The sequence below is a fragment of the Chiloscyllium plagiosum genome, chromosome 16, assembly GCF_004010195.1.
Source record: "Chiloscyllium plagiosum isolate BGI_BamShark_2017 chromosome 16, ASM401019v2, whole genome shotgun sequence".
NCBI classification, from domain to species: domain Eukaryota; kingdom Metazoa; phylum Chordata; class Chondrichthyes; order Orectolobiformes; family Hemiscylliidae; genus Chiloscyllium; species Chiloscyllium plagiosum.
In genome coordinates, this window is record NC_057725.1 from 30,030,329 (window position 1) to 30,047,906 (window position 17,578).

The following is a 17,578-nucleotide window of genomic DNA, read 5'->3' on the forward strand; positions in this document are numbered from 1 at the left end:
AGAGTGGCATATACTTCTTATAAAGTATTAAAGGAACTGTAATACATGTTTAGTGAACATTTAAAGTACTATCAAACCTTACTGAATGCAGCCTTCAACTTGAGACAAATTTAACTTCAAATGATTTCAAAAATGAAGTTTAAGTCCTGCTAGGTGCACAAAGCTTTGGAGATTGCTACAGAAAGTGATTTAGAGAACATTTCAAATTAACTTTCAGATTGGGAAGGCAGTTAGAAAATTAATACATGAATGATGGGGTGTTATTTTGGTAGGAACAGAGGAAACTGACAGTACAGATACTTAAAACACAAAGTGACAGATTAATAAGGCATTAAAAAAGCAAACAAAAGAGTTTACTTCTCGGGGGGTACAATTTAAAAGCAAACAGAAGTTACATGAAATTTGGACAGCATTTTGATTAGGCCACAGGGAGTAGAGTGAACAGTCTTGATCTTCAAACTGTAGCTTTGAGGTGAAGCAGAAGATATAAACAAGATTTTGGAATGATACTCATACATACCATCAGGAAACATTGAACACAGAGGCATTTATCTCCAGAAAGAGAAGCCTGAGGGTAACCTGATAAGAAATCTTTAATTAAGGATATGAAAAGTATGGATAGGGGAGATGCATTTCCACTTGCTGGTGAATCCAGAACTAGAGAGGTCATCACTATATAATGGGTACCAACAATTTTGGTTGGGATTTTGGAAGAAATTATTTTTCCCCCCCAGAGTGTTCTACAAATGTGAGATTCGCTGCCATAAACAATTGAGGCTAACAGCACAGGTGCATTCAAGAAGAATACGAAAATAGCATTTCATTCAGCCCTTCAAGCCTGAATTAGCCAAAGATTATTACAATCTTCCAGTTCACTTCCACAATTCTGGACTGGATATCCAAAACTCTATATCAGTCCTGAATATGCTCAACAATGGAGCTTCTGGGATAGAAAATTCTAATTAGTCACAATCCTTTGAGTAAATAAATTTCTCCTTATTTCAGCCCAAGATTGTTGACCCCTTATCCTGAGACCATCGACTCGAGTTCTAAATTCTCCAGTCAGAAGAAACAAACTCCCAACATTCACTTTGCTAAAGCCCTTAAGCATTTTATATTACAATAAGGTCAGGTCCCATTCTTCTAAACTTTGAGAACATAAGGGAGCATGATAAATAAATGTAAAAACAAATTCTGCAAATGCTGGAATTTTTACTGAAAACAACAAACCCTAGAAATCACAGTGGGTCATGCACCATCCATACAGTGTGCAAGATAATGTTTTGAGTCCAGATGACTCGTCATCAGAGTTAATAAATATATGCTAGAGCAAAGACCAGGAGAATTTGGTGATGGAGTTAGACAATAGTTGCAGATTGCTGATGCGGAGTTTAAATAGCAGCATGAACAGTCGAATTGAATAGCCTGTTACTGTGCAGAGTACTGTCAGACTATGTGGGATGGAACAATTGGAAAAGGCAGTAAGATACCCATGTGTCACCTGACTAAAGAGAACTTTGACTCTTTTTGAAATCAGATTATGAATTATTTAGGAGATTGATAGTGATAAAAAGTATGCTGTTAGCAATTCTACCACCAAGCAAAGATAAATGTATTAAAGTTCCTTTAATATGCACCTTACATGAAACACAACATGCTTTTTTGTCCATCACCTGATCCATCTTCAGAAGTGCACTGCTCTGCTTTGAAGTACATGTACCGTGTCAATCCCCTGGCCTTTCCATTTTCGTCATATTCACTGTCTGTTCCGGAATCCTCTTCTGCCGTATCCCACGTTTCCTTCTTCCCTTCATTAGTCTTTGAGCGGCGGCTGTATGTAATGCTGTGAGAGTCCAGCCCATTTGTCAGGGGTATAGGTGCTGTTTCTGCATTGCACAAAGTGTCGCTGCTGTGACTCGAGCTGAGGATATCACTATCCACGGAGCTCGTGCTCCGGTCATTGTTCACGTCAGAATCTGATCGTTCCTCTGACTGGAGTGGGGTCTCTGGATCAGAGGGGGGAATCCGGTTTTCCAGTTCCCTATTGTCCACAGAGGTTGAGGAGTCAGCCTCTTGTGATGGTGACTCAATGGTTTCAAAATCACTGCCTTCTCCACTTTTGAGACCGTCACCATTTTCCCCTGGAGTGCAGGATGACTGCTGTTGCTGTAGCAATGACAAGTTCTTCAATTTCTCAGTGCTTTCTTCCAAAATGGCTTCCACAGGTTTCCTGTGTGTCAGAGGCCCTTTTGCACATTCATAGCTGTCCTCTTGGCTGCCTGGATCCCCTGCAGCTTTTTGGTGATGATACCTTAGTCCTTGAGACCCTGGTGACTGTTCCGGCAATGAAACGTATAGTCGAATGGTATTGGCATGCTGGTCTAGTAGATGCCAGAGTTGTGACTCAGTGAAAGCTACTTGATTATCCTGGATGTCTGAGCTTTCAACAAATATCTAGAACACATTAAAATTCAAGTTAGCATGAATTAAAATCACTGGCATGCAAGCTCACTGAAAATGAAATTAATGGCAATAGAAATGCTCATAAAACTCCAAGTTGCATGGATTTCTTTCTAAAATGCTATATTCCACGTGCTTTATATTGTGACGTCAGATGTGGCTCACTCAGTAGCCCTCACACCATTGAGGTGGAAGGTTATGGGCTTTCAAGATTTCATCACAAACGCCAGATTGATACCCTCAGTGCCAGTATGGAGGGAGTGGTGCACTAAGATGCTGCCTTTCAAAGGTAAAAGATCCCATGCTGTTATTTTATAAAAGAACAAGAAAATTGTTGCTTTGCTGATATTAATCTGTGTAATATTAAAATTATCTAGTCATCATTCAAATAATGCTGCACAAATTGTCTACTCCATTTCTTACAATAGTGATTACATTTAAAACACTTCATAGGCTGTAAAGCGCTTTGAAATGTTCTGAGGTCATGAAAAGGTGCTATAAAATGCAAGTCTTCATTTCCATGTTTGCACACTGCCTGTGGTACATTCAGCACAAAAATATTAAATGGCTTGATTTTCAATGATCTACAAAACTCAGATTTCAAGTTAACGGTCTATTCCTTCCGAACATTTCTGATTAGAGGTTGAAAAAGCTCGGCTTACGCTCCCTGAATAGAAATATGTATTTCAAATAGCGTATGATCTTTTATTAACACAGGTTATAATTCAGTGTATTAGGGAACCATCTATCACCCGACTTAATCTCAAATTAATGATATTGTTTTAGTTTAAAATATGAACTTTTCCTTTAGCCAGACAGCATTTCATAACTTAATTTTACATTGCAGCTTGCATCACACTAAAATCATGTTCCAAGGATATGGCAGGAAGTGAGAAATTGCAAGGAGCACTGGCAATAAATTTTCAGCCTTTCCTAATCTCAGAGGCAGTGCCAAAAGATTGGAGAATTGCAAACATCATGCCCTGTAAAAAGGTTGTAGGATCATTTAGCAATTAGAAATAAGTTTAACTTCAGAGGAGGGAAGCTTCTAGAAATAATTATTTAGTATAGAATTAGAAGTCACAAGGAAAAGGTGGGTTGATTAGTATGATAGATTTGAAGGGGTTGGGACTGCTCTTTGCAAAATAAAAAAGGCTAAAACGAGATGTGGTAGAAATGTTCAAAATCACCAGGTTGGAGTGTTGAGATAGGGAGAACTATTCTCACTCATCAAAAGATCAAGATGAGAAGCACAAATTTAAAGTGATTTGCCAGTGAAACAATTGGGTTGTAAACATTTATGTGCATCCTAGACTGTGAAAGTTTTGGAGTGTCATCTCCAGGAACCACTATCCATCTCCAAGCCAATGATTTCAACTTGAAGCAACTCAAGATATAATGATGTCTCAGAGTGATATGGATCTGGAATGAACTTCCTGGAAGCATGATGGAGACAGGTTCATTTGAGAAATTCCAGAGGGCATCGGATAATTATTTAAATAGAAAAGACGAGAAAGGGTATGGGGAAAATCACAATGCTCACTTAGAGGGGTGATGCAGACATAATGAGCCAAATGGCCTTGTCCTCCGCTGTAACATTTATGAGGTTCTCTGATAAGTTACTGTACCTGTTTTACTGGTAGTATAATGAAATTGTTTAAAATTTTGATTCATCACCCAGAACAACTACAGCAACTAAGCTCCCTCCAGGTAGTTCTGCAATATGCTATTCACCCATCTATTGCAAAATTCACTTTTTGAGCTCACCTTATTACTCCTGAAGAACCCTTCTGCCTTCAGTGTTTTGTTAGGTACAGAAAGCAACCGCAGATCATTGCAACAACGTTCCAGTACGATACGCATTGTCTCAAAAGAGAGTCCCGTGGCCTAGGATCAAACAGAGGACATGGTCCGTATCAAGTAATAGTTTTTCAGAACAGCGCACTCTTTTAAAGCAGAGGAAAAGCCCACAATTTCTTATCATTCTTGTAATCACACGTCAAAGAATGATATCAGTTGAGGAATGTAACATAAGAATTCTGTCCCTTAGCCTACACCCCACCTGTGGGGCTCTCAAGAAAAACTGGTTAGTTTATTTGAAAACTTTAGATTTTATTCTGACATAATTCACAATGCAGTAATATATTGGAAACTACATTGTAAGTTTTAACTGACCACATTGTTGGCAGACCTTTATGAGATGTGAACAGCTACATCTACACAGAGTCATGCATATTTAACAAAAATAATAAAACTGTTGATCCACACTACATCGTGCTATGGTCAAAAGGAATACGTTCAATCTCAAACTATTAAGCTTTAAGAGTTACTCATTTGAGAGCCAACATCATCTGAGGTATGAAAGTGGCTGATTATTTAGTAATGGAGGTCAAAGCTTTGCGAGATACATGCATTTTCAGGGAATATTTCAAGATCATTGTCAAATTGGCATTCTATTTTTAATCTTGCTCAACATGATTCGAGTTATAAGGAGCATTTACTGTTAGACAATCATGTGAGAAACATTCATTGCTTATGAAATTACTTAGGTATATTAACAATGAAATTACACAAGTAATTGATCAAAACTAGACATAAAAACAAGTCAGTTTCCAACTGCTCTGATATAAACGCTTACATTAACATGGGAAACATACTAAAGCAAAATTAATCATATTTTCAAAACACTGGATAAATTGTTCTGTCGATGAGTTTTAAATTAATGATGTGAATGCTCAGAGCGCCACACACTGGACAAAGATTGCTCTAGCAATGACGTCATTACAGGTACAACAGACTGTGCTGTTCCTGACATCTACCAAGTAGAGTCCACTTGCTAACCAAAAGGATTCTCTTTGCTTAGAGTTTTTAAAAAAATTGCCCTCCATATACATTGGATTTTCTTGCAAATTGTCCCAAATAGAGTAAGGTGAGAAGTTCGGATTTTTTCAAGAATACAGTTTAGGGTATCAGGTTGGCAGGATGGGTTTGACTGAAGGGTCTGTTTCCATGCTTTATAACTCTGACTCTAATACACAATATACTTGCACTGAATTAAATCCTGTGTGATTATCCATTAGTTTATTCCATAAAGTTATCTAAATTAAATGGTAACGGGGTAGCAGGTGGATCACTGAGAAGACGGTTTTCTTGAAAATTAAGGTGAAAACCAGACGAGAAACATATTAACGTGGCATTGGGGACCTGGATAGGAGAGAAGAGAGATAGAGATGGTGAGTGTGTGGGTGGGTCAGTGATGATGCTGCTGAAAGGCATCTGATTATATTTTAAGAAAAGCAATGGTAGCTTGAGTTTTGAAGGCGTTTTGAAGGCTTTTTGAAGACTTCTCAAGTCTAAATGGTATCCATCATTTATTTTACTAAAACCAGGTAGTGTGTTTCAGTTAGAGAAATGGAATCAAAAAGAGGAAGCAGTGTATATGTTGGCTCCTGCATAAATAATACTTGGAATTTCAACCATTTCTGCAAATGCTCAGTACTGACTTAAGGACTAATCTTTTCAATTAGGAAGCAAAGATTGAATTAAAAAGTGAAAAATGCATTTTTGTTGGTGAATATAATACAGTTAATTCCAACAACCTTGGCTCAGAATTTGAGTCAACTCTGTTTACAGTCCATTCTCAATGAGGTCAGGGAAGGGTGAAGTGAAAAAAGACAGGTAACCATTTCAGCTACCATACTGGTGAGCACTAAATATGAAAACAGGAAATTCACACACTAGGGTCCAAGCACCAGATATGGAAAGCAATTCCAAAAAAGGGCCAGAAAATTGCAGTGTTGACTGTGTTTTTGCTCTCTTGGGGAGCAACGAATTCCAGCATTCTCCTTTTACTTTTTAGGATTTCTATGCCTGCAATTTTTGTTTGGCCTTTTCAACAGAAATGAATTTTTGTTTCACCACGTTACCCTATTTTCAGGTTTTTTTTATGTGCTTTACCAAAATGTATACCATTTACCAGGTTCCTGTTTCTCTACTGAGCAGCTCAGTGCAAACCAATGAACAGCAACTTCCAATTACAATATTCATACTTTTGCCCTCACTTGAGGAACTTTGTTTTCGCATAGTCAGTTCTGAAGGAGTTGACACATGAAACAACACTCACTGCTTGTGTTCCTACCTGGGAAATGAGCTGCTTGAACTCGGTCACTGTTTGATTAAGGTAAGCACGGATGCTGATAGGTGGAACCAGAGACCCTGTTTTTAGGTCAACTACATGCACTTTCACCATCACTTCTAAAGAAAACAAATGGATCAATAGGAGATGGACAAAACAACAATAATACTTTTTTTTCTGACACTGATCAAACTGTCTTGTGGCCTGGGTACTAAGTCATGGTCCTGACTTGATTTATTCTGCAGCATTTATCAGGTGACTTGGGTGCACTACAGACTCAAGGATGCGATCCAGACCAAAAGGCCGGTCTTGGGCACAGGCTAGTGCTGTGCTCCTGGGACAGAGAGACAATGCTTAGGTAGCTCTGCACTGTTGAAGCAGCAGTACCAGGATAGAATTGTATTGATGACAGCACTAAGCTGGCAGTAGGTGCCACGCCTGGACAGCGCTACACTGGCAGGTGTCGCACCTGGACAGCGCTGCATTAACAGAGGGTGTAGTCCTAGAAGAATAGTGCTCAGAGAACACATCGTTGCGAGAGGGGTATTGATTGGACAGGGCTGCACTGACAGAGGAGCAGCATCAGGGGATCCTTGTGCTGTCACGCTGACAGAACCAAGGGAGTATTGGCCGTTAGGGAAGCATTAGTGACATAGAGTTGGATTGCTATAGTAACAGCATTGAAGTGCTGCAATGTCTGAGGGTAGTACTTAAGGGATGCTGTTGTTAGTATACAGTCAGACAAATTTGATGATAGTACCATAAAACTGAATCTTAACTCCAAATCACATTATTGATAATGTAATTAATAAATACATCTTTTTTTCTAATTAAAATTACCTTTCTTTCCTGCCGCTCATAAAAGAAACCTACCCCCTGATTTGTATGGTTGAAATGCTTGATTAGGTTGTCTTGTTTCCAGGAGTAAGTCAAACATATATGATGACTTAACTCCACCCAGAAGCAGCCCCACTGGGGTATCCTCTTCTCCCTCGTAAGAACGCTCCAAGTAATCGTGAAACTCGTCATATTTGACCAACCGGCAGCAGTCAAGTGGAACTGCATCTTCTAAATCCATGAGCTTCGAACAGGGAACACACAAACAAAAGCTGTCACTAACTATTCATGCATAATAAATACCAATGTTAAAATAGTTATCTGAAAGAGGAAGGATTACAAGAGGAAGGAAATCAAGACAAGCCTTAAAAAGCTACCCTCGCATGGTGGATATAGCCCCACATCTTTCTTTTTGTTAAAAATCTGTAAGCTTTAACTTTTTCATTCTTAAGAACCTGTACCAAGTCCCTTGAAAATTATTTACTGGAATCAACTGCCAGCATCTTTTTCGCTCAAACATTCTAGATTCTGACACCCAAGAAGAGTAAGTAATTGGTCCTCATCGCCCCTCCCAGTCACCTCTAATGATTGATCTATATATCAGATGAAATATTTTTCCCCTTTTTAATCTTATCCAGCTAATGGTATCTAGTCATCTGGAAATACTCCTTCAAATCCACATACCTTGTATGCTATCTCTACAGCTTCTTGCAATGTTTTGTCCTTATGTACCTCCAGTTTGTTTTCCATCATTACCTGCCGCACAGGATGCATGCAGAACAGCTTGATCTATGAAAGAAAGATAGTTTTGAAGGTATCCACTTGGAAATTGTATAATTTGTGAAATAGCCAAAATTCTAAGGTCATTCTAATGCGTTATCAAGAAACAACTGATGTCACTGGATACTGCAAAGGCTGAGCCTTGACAACATTCTAACATTTGTGAAGACTTGTGCTCCAAACCAAGCTATTCTATACAGCTACAATACTAACAACAACCCAACCATGTGGAAAATTGTTCTGTTCGCAAAAAGGTAAAATCCAATAGTGTCACTTACCATCCTCTAATACTATTCTTGATCAGTGAAATGATGGAAGAGACTGTCCAAAGTGCTATTGAGTAGCACTTGCAAAGGTATAACCTAGGCACTGATGCACAGTTTGGATTCTGCCAGAGATACTCAGCTCCTCCCCTCCCCTCGGTACAAACATGCACAAATGACCTGAACTCCAGATGTAAGGAGCCATCAACTGCCCTTGCAATCAAGGCATGACTGATTACAGCATCAAGGACTTCTAGGAAAACTGAAGTTAGTAGGAATCAGAGTGAAAGCTTTGTTCTAAGATCTATCCAACACAAAAGGTAGATGATTGTGGCTGTGAGAAGTCAGCCATCTCAGCTCAAAGACTTCTTTGCAGGTGTTCCTCAGCATTCCTTGGCCTAACCAACTTCAGATGCTTCATCAATGATCTTCTCTTCATCAGAAAGTCATATATCTAGGACTTGCTGCAGATGGACAACATCCAGGCTTATGTTACTAATTGGCAGGTAATATTCACCCACCACACAAGTGTCAGGCAATGACCATTTCCAATAAGAGATTATAATTAGCCATAAACTTTCAATGGCATTACTACCATTGAATCCTCCACTTTCAACATTCTGGGGATTACTGCTGCCCAAAAACTAAACTGGACAAGCCATGCAAATACTTAGCTATAAGACTAAGTTAGAAGTTTGGAACTCCAATTTTCCTTTCCATCTCTCCAGTGTCTGTCCATCTTACAAGGCACCAGTCAGAAGTATGATGGAATACTTTCCAAGTCCTGAATTAGTACAACTCCAACAACAAAAAGTAGTTGTACACTATCCAGAACAAACACTTAGCTAGTACCCCAAACACATTTAATATTCACGCCCTTCACCATCAATATACAGTGGCAACAGTAATTCCTCTACATTGTGTCTTGCACCAAAACGTTCTTTGACAGCAACTTCCAAATCTGACGACAAGAGGACATGGGCAGACAGTGCATGGGAACACCACCTGCAAGTTCTCCTCCAAGTCACGCATCATCTGATTTGGAACTGCAAGACTGTTCTTTCAGTATAACAATGTCAAAATTTGAGAACTCCTTTCCTAACATCACTGTGGGTGGAGGTACACCCCAAAGGACTGCAGTGGTTAAAGTTGACAGCTCAACGTTACTTCTCCAGGGTAATTAGGGATGGACAATAAATGCTGCCCTAGCCAGTAATGACAATATCCTTTGAATGAACAAAGAAAAAGATAATGTTTGATAACATTATCAATGTTATCTTTTGTCACTTTGCTGCTGATTGCTAATAAATTGTTGAGATAGTAACTGGCCAGGTTGGATATCTACTTTTTCTAGACAGTATATACTGACTAATTTTCGATTTTGTTGAGTAAATGCCAAGGTTGCAATTATACCTGAATAATTTACTACGAGTGCGGCTCCTTCTGGAGGATGAAACTTCAGTATTGATAGGTAAAGTGGCCATTTCATCCCAGATTGTAGCATTATTCCCTCATCAGAGATGAGTCGTGGCTCAAATTCAACAGTTAAAAGCCTCAAGCACAAGTGAGGTTGAGGAGGACAATCCTTCATTGTAACCTCAGGCAGTGTGGGAAATTAACCCACATAGTTGGTGTTACACTGCATCACAAACCAGCTGCCCAGCCAACTGGACTATTACAAGATGTTGCTGCAGATTCTAAGCTTTGCCATCTACTGCCTTCACGATTTCTTGACTTTATGTAAGTGAGTAGAGCTGACCTCCCTGAAAAAAAATTCAACGTCCCCACCAATTCATGGCAAGCTCTTACCCAAAACTGCTCAAAACAGAGCTATCTGAAGGTGCCAATTATTTTCAGCATCTCTGATAAACAGGGGAAGCAATGTGTGAAAATGTGAGCATCCCACCCACCCATCTGTCAAATCCCACCTGCCCCAACTGTGACAGAGTGTGCAATCCCAACATTGGACTATTTTGTTCAATTCAGGACCCACAACTTCAGAGTGTAAGTAAGTCATCCTTGATCCCAAGTGACTGTCTGAGAAAAAAGACGGAGCATTTTTCTGGGGACTTGTGGAGAAAGCACGGACAGACCATCACTGTTGACTGCTTGCACTCTTTCTTTAGTACAGTGGGGTTCAGTTGCCCCATCATAGAGAATGTGTTTATGGTGCCACCTCCTCAGCTCAATTGTCCATCATCACTCATGACTGCATTTTACAGCACTGCTGAGTTTAGATCTAAAGTGTTGGTGGAGGGCTGACTTGTAGCAATTCATTATTTCAGAATCAGATGCTAATACAGAGAAATAGTCATGGAGAGACATGTTTTTCATGCTTGTGCTGACATCGGTGAGCAGGCACCTGCAATCCCACCCATCACTACAAACCTCCACAGCACTCTTTCAACTCTGGTCACTTGCGTGTTCCCAATATTAATTGCTCCATCATTGGCCACCATTCTAGCAAGATGGCGGCAGAGTAAGACATTGCAGCCGGGGTTCCTCTGCACTGCCCATTCTTTTCCTTTTCTCACCCTTTCTACTTCTTTTATTTCCAACTAATGACTTGGACTTACATGGAGAAGAATGGAGGAGCTGGCAAGCTCTGAAGCAGAGGCTGGTGGGCAGTGGTCCTGGAGCGGGACAGTGGTCCTAGACAAAGGCCAGTGCAGGGAGTAAGCCACAGAGAAAACTTACCTTGGAGCAGCTAAGAGCTGGTGTGGAGCAGACTGGAGGCTTGGAGCGTAACAGGGATGGCCGTTGAACTAGGTCTGGCGCAGGCAGTCAGACCACATGTGGAAGCCCCTACATTGAGCTACTGCAATGTAATTTGTTTATTGGACTGTAATGTCTACCCTTTTAACTATGTCCTATTTTTTATGCTACAAATTACTGTAAGGTAATGAAACTACCTTTTTATTCCTTTTTTGTATCTAAGCTTTGTACCTAGGTACTTGTACCCAAGATGGCACCATAACAGACAACATTATAAAACTTTTCACTGTACTCCTGTACTTGAGTATACATGACAATGAAGGATACTCTGATTCTAATGTGTTCATCTCCCAAGGCTCAACATAAACCTAGCTGCTGCCTTTAAGATACCTCTTAAAGCCCCTGTCCACTTGACCAAGCCTAATGACTACCTATTGTATTATCACACTATGACACAGTGTTTAGTTTGATAAAGCTCCAGTCCAGTGCATTCTGCTGCATTTCTATACTAAAAAGTGGTTTCTAAATTTGTATAGTTGTTGTTGTACTTTGATGACATGATGACTCAAATCACAACCTCTCAAATTAACAAGTGCATCTATTTTAAAAAAAAGCAAGACATATAATAACTAAAGAGCAAATCAGTCATTTAGAACATGAAACTATAAAATGTGAGTGCGTCATCACAAGGACCAATGGAGACTTATATTTGAACTGGACTTTGCACTATACCTTGCAAGTGTTGCGTTCAATTTCCCGCTGCCTTTTCTCTTGTTCTTCTGTTTCTTTCTCCTTCTGGACTAGATGTTTGATATGCTCAGGAAATTCATGGACCTCCAAGAACTCTATCAATGAACAAAAATTAGCCACTATACTTGAAAAGAAAAACAGAAAGCTAAATATTTTATGGCACTATTCTTAGTTCATGGTTTACATTATGGATCATTACTGCATAAAGAATTTAAATCAAGTTAATGATTGCTCACTCAAAACAGTGCAGTGTGGAAGAATGTGAAGATATTGGGACCTAAGGTGAGTAGCCAGAGGGATGAAGCACAAATCCCAAGTGATGACAATGGACCCTGGCATGACCATAAAAAAGAAAACCTTGCATTTATATTATGCTTTTCATGATCTTGAGAAACCACAAAGTGCTTTATAGTCGACAAAATATTTCTGAAGCGTAGTCAGTCATGTAGAAAAGAGGGCAGACAATTTGCATAGACCAAGCTTCTTGTTGAGTAAAATTTTCGTCGTTTCGCTGAATATATCATTATCTAGATATGTCTCAATTTTTGACTTTGTTCACGTGATGTACTGTAGGAAATTTTACTTTGTTAAAACGGGCTATACCAATGCACATTATTGACATTATACACAAATTAGACTCTCTATAATTTAACCCTAGAACAAGTGCTTCCCAAACATTTTCCATCTATGACCCCATTTCAAAACCTAAGATAACTGTTAAAGAGTGGGAGTAGAGCTGCCCTGTCCAAATGTTCTTCTCTCTCCTTGGCCTCTATCCCTGCCAATTGTTTACTCCTTAACTCCCACTCCATCTTCTGCATACAAACCGACATTTTCCTAGCTACCATCAGTTGTGGTGGTGTCACACGACCCAAAAGGTTAACTGACATCTTTTCACAGGTGCTGCCAAACTGGCTGAGCTTTTCCAGCAACTTCTATTGAGAGGCTGGGTAGTCTTTTCTGACTCTGTCCTTTCCAAAATTTAAATCTCAGTGATAATTTATAACTAAATCAAGTCACAGCGGTGCTTGCAATCAATTCAAGTATCCTTCCTAACAGTGATTCTACACGAATTATATAACAAAGCACCAATGGAGTTCATTTTTGTACCTTTCATCTCTATTCTTATCTGCACAAGCTTTGTAGTTGGAATTTAAAAAGGCAGAAGTGAAAATCAATTTTTATATTACAAAGTTCAAAGCCTCACAACAAGGATTTCAAGCACCAGGTTTGGCTTCTATTTATATCAATAGTTCGCACATTTACACATGTGGCACATTAAAAAGGAAGACTTTCATTTGTACGGTTCTTTTCCAGACTATAGAACAACCTAAAATACTTTAATGAAGTCACTGCAGTATCGTAAAGTAATAATATCACAGTCAATTTATAAACAGCAAGCCCCCACCCAAAAAAGGCAGAGATTACGAATAGATAATTTGATTAGTGATGTTAGTTGAGGAATAAATTTGGTCAGGTTATCAAAATAATTTCTGTGCTCGAGAAAATAATGACATTAAACTGTTAATGTCTACCTGACAAGCCTTGAAAATGGGACAGCACAGCACAGGAACAGACCCTTCTGTCCACCATGTCTGTACTGACCATGATGCCATTCTTAACTAATCCCGTCTGCCTGTATATTTTTCATATTCCTCTATTCCCTGCCTGTTCATGTGTCCGTCTAAATGCGTCGTAAACATTGCTATCATTTCCGCTTCTACTACCTCCCCTGGCTGCATGTTCTAGGCACCTAACACATTTCATGTTAAAAAAAAACTTTCCTTGCACATCTTCTTTAAACATTTTCCCTCTTACCTTAAACTCATGTCCCCTGGTATTTGACATTGCCACCCTGGTAAAAAGACTCCAAGCCTCTCAAATTTGCCGTCTTTTACCAGGTGACCCCTCAATCTCTGATGCTCTAGTGAAAACAATCCATGTTTGTCTAACTTATCACTATAGGTAAATCTCCAAACTAGGCAATATACTGGTAAACTTCTTCTGCACCCTCTCCAAAGCCTCCACATCCTTCCTACAGTGTAAAGCCTCCACATCCTTCCTACAGTGTGGTGACCAAAACTGCATGCAATATTCCAAATATGGCCAACTCAAGTTTTATTCAACTGCAGCATGACTTGTCAACTTTTATACACAACGTCCCAACCAATTAAGGCAAGTACTTTCCTCTTGCATTTTACCTCCCAAAATGCGTCACCTCACACTTGCCCAGATTAAACTCCATCTGTCAGTTCTTTGCCCAACTTTCCAACTGATTTATATCCTTTGACAACCTTCCTAAATGTCCACAATTCCACCAATTTTCCTGTCATCTGCAAACTTATAATTCAGACCACTTACATTTCATCTAAGTCATTGATACATATTACAAACAACAGATCCCAGCACTGATCCTGTGGAACACCACTGGTCACAGACCTCTAGTCAGAAAACTTCCACAACTACCCTCAGTCTTCTGTGACCAAGCCAATTTTGTATCCAGCTTACAAAAATCACCATGGATCCTAACTGACAATCTTCTGGATCAACCCACCAGAAAGGTCCTTGTCAAATGCTTTAATAAAGTCCATTCAAATACCATCCACTGCCAAACCCTCAATCATCTTCATCACTTCCTCAGAAAATTTAATCAAACGTGTAGGATAAGACTGCCCTCACACAAAGCCATGCTGACTATCCCTAATGAGTTCAAATGCAAGTAAATTTGATCTTTTCCAATAATTTCCCAGCTGCTGAAGTCTCACTAACCTACAATTTTCTGCATTATCCCTTCTTAGAGGAACAATATTAGCTATTTGCCAGACTCCTGAGGCCTCACCTGTAGTTAAAGAGGATGCAAAGATCTCTGTCAAAGCCCCAGCAATCTCCTCCCTTGCCTCGTTCCATATCCTGGGATAAATCCCATCAGTACCTATCTCCCCTAATGTTTTTAAACATTCAACATCTCCTCCTCCTTAAATACTGACATACCTTAGAACATCAACATATCCATACTTAATCTTACCATTGTCCATGTTCTTCTCCTTGGTGAATACTGATGGCAAAGTACTCACTAAGAACCTCACCTACTACTTCTGGCTCCATGTATAAATTCCCTCCTTTGTCCTTGGGTGGACCTACTCTTTCCCTAGCTACCCTCTTGTTCCAAATATACATATAAAATACTTTGGGATTCTCTTTAATCCTACTTGTCAAGAATATTTCAGAACCCATTTTTGCCCACGTGATTCCTTGTTTAAGTAGTTTTCTGCTCCCTTTATAATTCTCAAGGGCATTTTCTAATTTCAGTTGTCTAACCTTACAATATGCTTCCTTTTTTTAGGCCAAACTTTAATATCTCTTGTCATCCAGAGGTCCCAAATCTTGTCACCCTTACCTTTCATCCTCACAGGAGCATGCTGGTCCTGAACTTTGATCAACTGGCCTTTAAAAGATTCCCAGATGTCAGATGTAGATTTATCCTCATACCCAATCTAATTTCTCCAGTTCCTGCCTAATAGTGTTGCAATTAGTTTTCCTCCAATTTATCACTTTCACCCAAGGACCAGTCTTATCCTTATCAATAACTATCTTAAAACTTATGGAATTATGATTACTGTTCACAAAATGGTCCCCCACAGAACTTCAATAATCTGGCCAAGCTCATTGTTTAATTCAAGGTCTAGTGTAGCCCTTTCCCTGGTTGGACTACCAAAATATCGTTTCAAGAAAACCTTATGGATGCACCTAAGAAATTCCACCCGATCCAAACACCTTGTCGTAAGCACGTTCCAGTCAATATTGGGCAAGTTAAAATCACCCACTACAACATCTCACCCGAAAGAGACCGATTTATGAATATTTCCTGTATTTCTCAATGCTAGAGAGTTAAAATGTCTCACAATGTAAGTGGGCAAAAGTGAGGACTGCGAATGCTGGAAATCAGAGTCTGGAAACGTACAGCAGGTCAGACAGCATCCCACGAGCAGGAAAATTGATGTTTCTGGCAAAAGCCCTTCATCAGAAATGAAACAATAGGTGAATGGGGGTGGGGATGAAGGTGATAGGTCAGAGAGGAGGGTGGAGCGGATAGGTGGGAAGGAAGATTGGCAGGTTGGACAGGTTATGGGGATGGTGCTGAGCTGGAAGGTTGGAACTGAGGTAAGGTGGGGGGCAGAGGGAATGAAGAAACTGGTGAAGTCCACACTGATGCCCTGGGGTTGAAGTGTGCCAAGGCAGAAGAGGAGATGTGCTTCCTCCAGACGTTGGGTGGTGAGGGAGTGGCGGTAGAGGCGGCCCAGGACCTGCATGCCCTCAGCAGATTGGGAGGGGGGAGGTGAAATGTTGGGCCACAGGTCAGTGGGGTTGATTGATGCAGATGTCCTGGAGATGTTTTGCACCCCAACAACCTACCCTCCCCTGCCACCGCAGGAATTGCAAAACCTGCACCTGCACCCACATCTCCCCCACCCCATGTCCATCCAAGGCCTCAAAGGAGTCTTCCACATCCATCAAAGTTTCACCTGCACATCCACCAATGTCATTTATTGTATCCGTTGCTCCCAATGCGGTCTCCTCTAAATTGGGGAGACTGGACGCTTTCTCGCAGAGCACTTTAGGGAACATCTCCAGGACACCTGCACCAAATCAACCCCACTGCCCCGTGGCCCAACATTTCAACTCCCCCTCCCACTCTGCCAAGGACATGCAGATCCTGGGCCTCCTTCACCATCGCAGCCTCACCACCCGACGCCTGGAGGCAGAGCACCTCATCTTCTGCCTCAGAACACTTCAACCGCAGGGCATCAATGTGGACTTCACCAGTATCGTCATTCACCCTCTCCCCACCTCACCCCAGTTCCAACCTTCCAGCTCAACATCATCCTCATGACTTGTTTTACCTGCCAATCTTCATTCCCACCTATCCACTCCACCCTCCTCTCTTACCTTCCACCTTCATCCCCACCTCCATCCACCTATTGTACACTTGGCTACCTTTTCCCCAGCCCCACATCCCCCTCCCATTTATCTCTCCACCCTGGAGGCTTCCTGCCTTCAACCCTGAAGGGCTTTTGCCTGAAACATCGATTTTCCTGCTCCTTGGATGCTGCATGGGATGAAAGTGCCATAGGATCATGCCTGATCAAGAAAGCACAAAATGTTGCTAACAAACTGCAGATAAACAGCATAACTTTCGCACAAGTCAAAATAAAGATCTGTCAAATTATAAAGGAATATTTGTCTTCTTGCAAAGCAAAATGCAACACTGATGTATTGATAAAACTTGGAACCATACTCAATATAAAAGTACTCACTTGCATTTCTTGTAGATTCTTTTTGTCTGTAAATTAACATGTATGCGTTGGTGGAGCTGGCAAGGGGAAAAATATCAGTTGTTAACAACATAAATTCAAAATCTCAGTTTTACCCTTACCTATGAATTTGCCATTTTGGTCACCATTCAAATTTCCAGTTCCAAATTAATATATGCACCGCAAGACATTTATGATGTCAAACAATCTAGACATATACACTGTCATGGCAGAATTAACTTTCAATCACAGCATAAAATGATAAATTAAAACAAAATCAAAAAGATATGAAGATGCTGCAAAATGGAAACAAACAAATTACTGGA

At 40.2% G+C, this 17,578-nt stretch overlaps 1 protein-coding gene across 3 annotated transcripts in view; it reads right to left on the reverse strand.

Moving 5' to 3' along the window:
- Window positions 1-17,578, reverse strand: part of usp47 (ubiquitin specific peptidase 47) — a 183,224-nt gene that overhangs the window by 28,779 nt on the left and 136,867 nt on the right. For all 3 annotated transcript variants that reach the window (XM_043705674.1, XM_043705672.1, XM_043705673.1), the window contains 7 exons: window positions 17,256-17,311; window positions 11,923-12,035; window positions 8,117-8,221; window positions 7,469-7,676; window positions 6,599-6,714; window positions 4,228-4,347; window positions 1,674-2,454 (listed from right to left, as the gene is read on the reverse strand). In XM_043705674.1, coding sequence (XP_043561609.1) covers window positions 1,674-2,454; window positions 4,228-4,347; window positions 6,599-6,714; window positions 7,469-7,676; window positions 8,117-8,221; window positions 11,923-12,035; window positions 17,256-17,311 — 1,499 coding nt within the window. The remainder of the gene's footprint in view (window positions 1-1,673; window positions 2,455-4,227; window positions 4,348-6,598; window positions 6,715-7,468; window positions 7,677-8,116; window positions 8,222-11,922; window positions 12,036-17,255; window positions 17,312-17,578) is intronic.